This window comes from Oncorhynchus gorbuscha, unplaced genomic scaffold, assembly GCF_021184085.1.
Source record: "Oncorhynchus gorbuscha isolate QuinsamMale2020 ecotype Even-year unplaced genomic scaffold, OgorEven_v1.0 Un_scaffold_724, whole genome shotgun sequence".
In the NCBI taxonomy this organism is placed as follows: domain Eukaryota; kingdom Metazoa; phylum Chordata; class Actinopteri; order Salmoniformes; family Salmonidae; genus Oncorhynchus; species Oncorhynchus gorbuscha.
In genome coordinates, this window is record NW_025745780.1 from 7,124 (window position 1) to 12,071 (window position 4,948).

The following is a 4,948-nucleotide window of genomic DNA, read 5'->3' on the forward strand; positions in this document are numbered from 1 at the left end:
CAGACAGAATGAATGTCTAATAATGAGTGTCAGACAGAATGAATGTCTATTAATGAGTGTCAGACAGAATGAATGTCTATTAATGAGTGTCAGACAGAATGAATGTCTATTAATGAATGTCTATTAATGAGTGTCAGAATGAATGTCTATTAATGAGTGTCAGACAGAATGGATGTCTATGAATGAGTGTCAGACAGAATGAATGTCTATTAATGAATATCAGAATGAATGTCTATTAATGAGTGTCAGACAGAATGGATGTCTATTAATGAGTGTCAGACAGAATGAATGTCTATTAATGAGTGTCAGACAGAATGAATGTCTATTAATGAGTGTCAGACAGAATGAATGTCTATTAATGAGTGTCAGACAGAATGAATGTCTATTAATGAGTGTCAGACAGAATGAATGTCTATTAATGAGTGTCAGACAGAATGAATGTCTATTAATGAGTGTCAGACAGAATGAATGTCTATTAATGAGTGTCAGACAGAATGAATGTCAGACAGAATGAATGTCTATTAATGAATGTCTATTAATGAATGTCAGACAGAATGAATGTCTATTAATGAATGACAGACAGAATGAATGTCTATTAATGAATGTCTATTAATGAATGACAGACAGAATGAATGTCTATTGATGAATGTCAGACAGAATGAGTGTCAGACAGAATGAGTGTCAGACAGAATGAATGTCTATTAATGAGTCCTTATTTAATTTCCTTAGGACAATAGAAACATCATTTGTAAACCAAAACAGGTACAGGCTACTATATTTTGGTTGCATTATGGTGAAAGAACATGAGTCGTCTAGGCCTCGATTAGATACCACATGATACAATGTAACGTCACTGAAAGACAACATAGTTGGAGCAATGCCTCAGCAGCTTCTGTTCTGGTAAGGACGTGTCCCCATTCTAGCCTTTCACACAAACAAAGAGACTTGAACATCTCTACGTAATGGGAAAGATCTTTCCTTTGTCTGTCAGACCTTCTATAACATCACACTACAAAACCAAGAAAAAAGGGCCTTTCTGTGATCCAATATAAATATATAAATCAATTCAACATACAGTGCTGTATATCATTACATCATCATCTCTGCAGATACATGACATCTTTTCTGCTATGACAAGATATACATGTCCCCAATGCTGCCCTATTCCCTATATAGTGCACTACTTTAGACCAGAGCCCTATTCCCTATATAGTGCACTACTTTAGACCAGGGCCCTATTCCCTATATAGTGCACTACTTTAGACCAGGGCCCTATTCCCTATATAGTGCACTACTTTAGACCAGGGCCCTATTCCCTATATAGTGCACTACTTTAGACCAGAGCCCTATTCCCTATATAGTGCACTACTTTAGACCAGGGCTCTATTTAGGGAATGGAGTGGCATTTGGGATGTTACCATAGTTCTGCTCCTTTCCCAACACAAACTAACCAATAAAAGGTCAAAGAGTAATTACTTATTTGAAGGTGCTTTTGTTTTGTCTGAATGTCTAGGCCAGGTAGGACATGCACAGCCTAAACCCTTTCACTTCTTCTGTCCTGGTTTCATCCATGTACCATTAAAACGCTTCCTCACGTAGAAGCTAAAACATCAAGAGGAAATTCAAATGAACTGTTCAATAATACAGGCTGTCTAAAGGCGTCTATAGCTGCAACTAATAACATCTCACATTACTAACATTAACGAATCCAAGCGTTGCAATAGTGAACCACGCATGATAAATCAGGCCAGTGATGTGGATTACAACTGTAAATAATACGAGCTATTACTCTGAAGGTCCTCCAGCGTTAGTAATGATATGTGTCTCTGACAGTTCTGTTGCAGTGCGTCTCTCCTCTAGAGGGGCTGAAACAGACAGACCGGTGAGACACCTCTTCACTCTCCGTCACAGAGGCCTTATACAGTGGAGCGGTCTGGCATGACAGACCGAGTACCTACTGCCTAGCTCTGGCCTGGAACCTTTCATCAGACAGACTCGCTCTGGGTCGTATTCACCAGGGCAACAAACAGGATGGAGAAAGGGGGTAGGTATTATATGAACACCCTGTTTTCTGTTGCACAACGTTTGATATAATTTCCCTAATGAATAAAACCCAGGGCTGCCACCTCTAACAAACTGACAGTCAGAATAGTTCTGGTCTGGCACTCCCAACACATTTAGCTCTGGTTGCTGTTCTTGGAGCTCTTGGTGGAGGAGCTCTGAGGAGGCTTCTGTTCATCTCCTGTCAGTAGGGCCTTTATCTCAGACGGGATCTTCCCCTGGTCCATGGCTGTACACCACTGCTTGTACTGAAGGAGAAACCAACAGAGAGTTAGATGACAGAGTTGGCTGCAAAAAAAAAAAGCTGTGGTCTGGAAACACCTATTAAGCTACACAACACAGCAGCTTGTTTAGAATGTTAGCTATATTAGTGAAGTGGTTGTCAGTGTCTCCAGATGTTTCTACGGGATAGACTAGGCCTTTATTCAAGAGGCAGGTAAATAAAATAATTATGATCATTTTGTGAAATATCGTCTGATTTTTCAACACCCAAATGAGTGGTTTAGGTAATTGACGGGAATAGCTGGTGTATTTAGGAAGAACGGGGTGATGTAGTCACCATCTCCAGCTCCTCCCTCAGGGCGCAGATGGCCCTCTCCTTGCTGGACACGAGTTCCTCCAGGTACTGATACCGGAGCTTCTTCCTGGCTCGGCACTCCCGGGCGCTCTGCCTGCTCCTCTCCAACTTCGCTTTCAGATCAATCTTAGCGGGTTTACGGCCTCGTTTACCGGGTTTCTTGACTTTGCCTCCCACCATCTATCGCGATAACGGCAGAAAGAAAACACACACACAGTGCCTTGTTATTCAAGAGACTATAGTTAGAGAAGCAAACACCAATTGTTTTCATCTGAGATCGTTGTCTGTCTAAATACAATTCCCCCAATAGTAACAATACACCAGAAAAGCATTAACATACATGACTGATTTAAGCCTAAAAAAACATGTTTAGCGAGTTGCTAAATTACTTAAATGTAATGTAAATGTTAAACAACATGAAGAGAAGCACATACCTTGCTGTCATCCATTTTGGTCAACACAACCTATCGAGGGCTGCTAGTGACGCAAATGCGACAGTTCTCAAGATGGATGACGATCAAATGAAGACAAGTTGTGGATTATAACAAATATTATTTCACAAATTAACACATTTTCTTAAAAGGAAACATTTCCTGCAGCTTCGTGTTCGACAGCGTTTTGTTGCACTTTTCCTACTCCACTGTTTTTAGCACAGTGACGCTTCCTGTTGTGGTAACTTCAGACCGAACCTCTGCGCTAGGCATTCTGGGACTTTGTGTTTTTTTGCGTGACTCAATCAAAATGAAGTTCACTGCATTACCAGGGGCATGAAAACTACAACTAACATCAACCATTACGAAAATATGGGTGGAACCAAATAATATTCTATCAAATGGGGGCCGTGAGAGGATCCTTGTTCTTTTCATAATAAAGCTATGACGTTTTAAACGCTAACGTTTTCACTTTGCAGAATAAGGGCAGTATCAGTCTGGAGCATGTCATTATATAGTGTGTATAATTATGGTAAGATATTCTCAATTACATACACTACCGGTCAAAAGTTTTAGAACCACCTACTCATTCAAGGGTTTGTCTTTATTTTTAAAAAACTATTTTCTGTATTGTAGAATAATTGTGAAGACATCAAAACTATGAAATAACACATATGGAGTATATAATATAGTAACAAAAATAGTGTTAAACAAATCAAAATATATTTCAAAAGGCACTTGCACACCTGAGCTATCTTTTTTTGCAGGTGCACGGTAACAGTTGAATAAGATGAGAAAAAAAGCAGAAACCCGATCACTTGATGGTGTCACTGATCATTAATGAGCTTTACGTATCGGCCTCACGGCCTTCGTCAGACGTCTTGTGAGTTTTTTAAAAATTAGCACCCTTATGTAGACCTAGCCACACCCACGTCCGTTCCATAGAATTGGGTTGGAGTCGAGGGAAAACAAATAAGTGTTACCAAATATAACAATATTAATTTAATAAATATTCAAACAAAGTGTGTACATAAAACGTATTAAACACGTCTGTAAAACCACAATGAGGACATCGACCTACCGAACAAGTTTTCATAAATCATTGGGTACAACGCAAGAAGATTTGAGATTCTTCAAATAGCCACACTTTGCCTTGAAGGCAGCTTTGAAACACTCTTGGCATTCCCTCAACCTGCTTCATGAGGTAGTCACCTGGAATGCATTTCAATTAACAGGTGTGCCTTGTTAAAAGTTAATTTGTGGAATTTATTTCCTCAATGCGTTTGAGCCAATTAGCTGTGTTGTGACAAGGTAGGGGTGGTATGCAGAACATAGCCCTATTTAGTAAAAGACCAAGTCCATATTATGGCAAGAACAGCTCAAATAAGCAAAGAGAGACGACATTCTATCATTACTTTAAGACATGAAGGTAATTTAATATGGAAAATGTCAAGAACTTTGAAAGTTTCTTTAAGTGCAGTCGCAAAAACCATCAAGCGCTATGATGAAACTGGCTCTCATTAGGACCGCCACAGAAAAGGAAGACCCAGAGTTACCTCTGCTGCAGAGTATAAGTTCATTAGAGTTAACTGGCTCTCATGAGGACCACCACAGGAAAGGAAGACCCAGAGTTACCTCTGCTGCAGAGTATAAGTTCATTAGAGTTAACTGGCTCTCATGAGGACCACCACAGGAAAGGAAGACCCAGAGTTACCTCTGCTGCAGAGTATAAGTTCATTAGAGTTAACTGGCTCTCATGAGGACTACCACAGGAAAGGAAGACCCAGAGTTACCTCTGCTGCAGAGTATAAGTTCATTAGAGTTACCAGCCTCATAAAATGCAGCCCAAATAAATGCTTCACAGAGTTCAAGTAACAGA

General features: G+C 39.8%; 1 protein-coding gene across 1 annotated transcript; it reads right to left on the bottom strand.

Annotated features, from left to right (window-relative positions):
- Positions 1-695: 695 nt before the first annotated feature.
- LOC124019922 (cAMP-responsive element-binding protein-like 2) lies at positions 696-3,321 on the bottom strand. Its single transcript, XM_046335368.1, has 3 exons — positions 3,073-3,321; positions 2,621-2,818; positions 696-2,309 (listed from the first exon to the last, which is right to left on the bottom strand). The coding sequence occupies exons 1-3, from the start codon at positions 3,085-3,087 to the stop codon at positions 2,178-2,180; spliced, it is 345 nt and encodes a 114-aa protein (XP_046191324.1). The 5' UTR covers positions 3,088-3,321; the 3' UTR covers positions 696-2,177.
- Between the last annotated feature and the right edge of the window lie 1,627 nt (positions 3,322-4,948).

Excerpts from the sequence above, each read along its gene's own strand:
- LOC124019922 (XM_046335368.1), bottom strand. Across the intron at positions 2,310-2,620 it reads TGAGGGAGGAGCTGGAGATG|TACAAGCAGTGGTGTACAGC; the intron begins GTGACTACATCA and ends TTTCTCCTTCAG.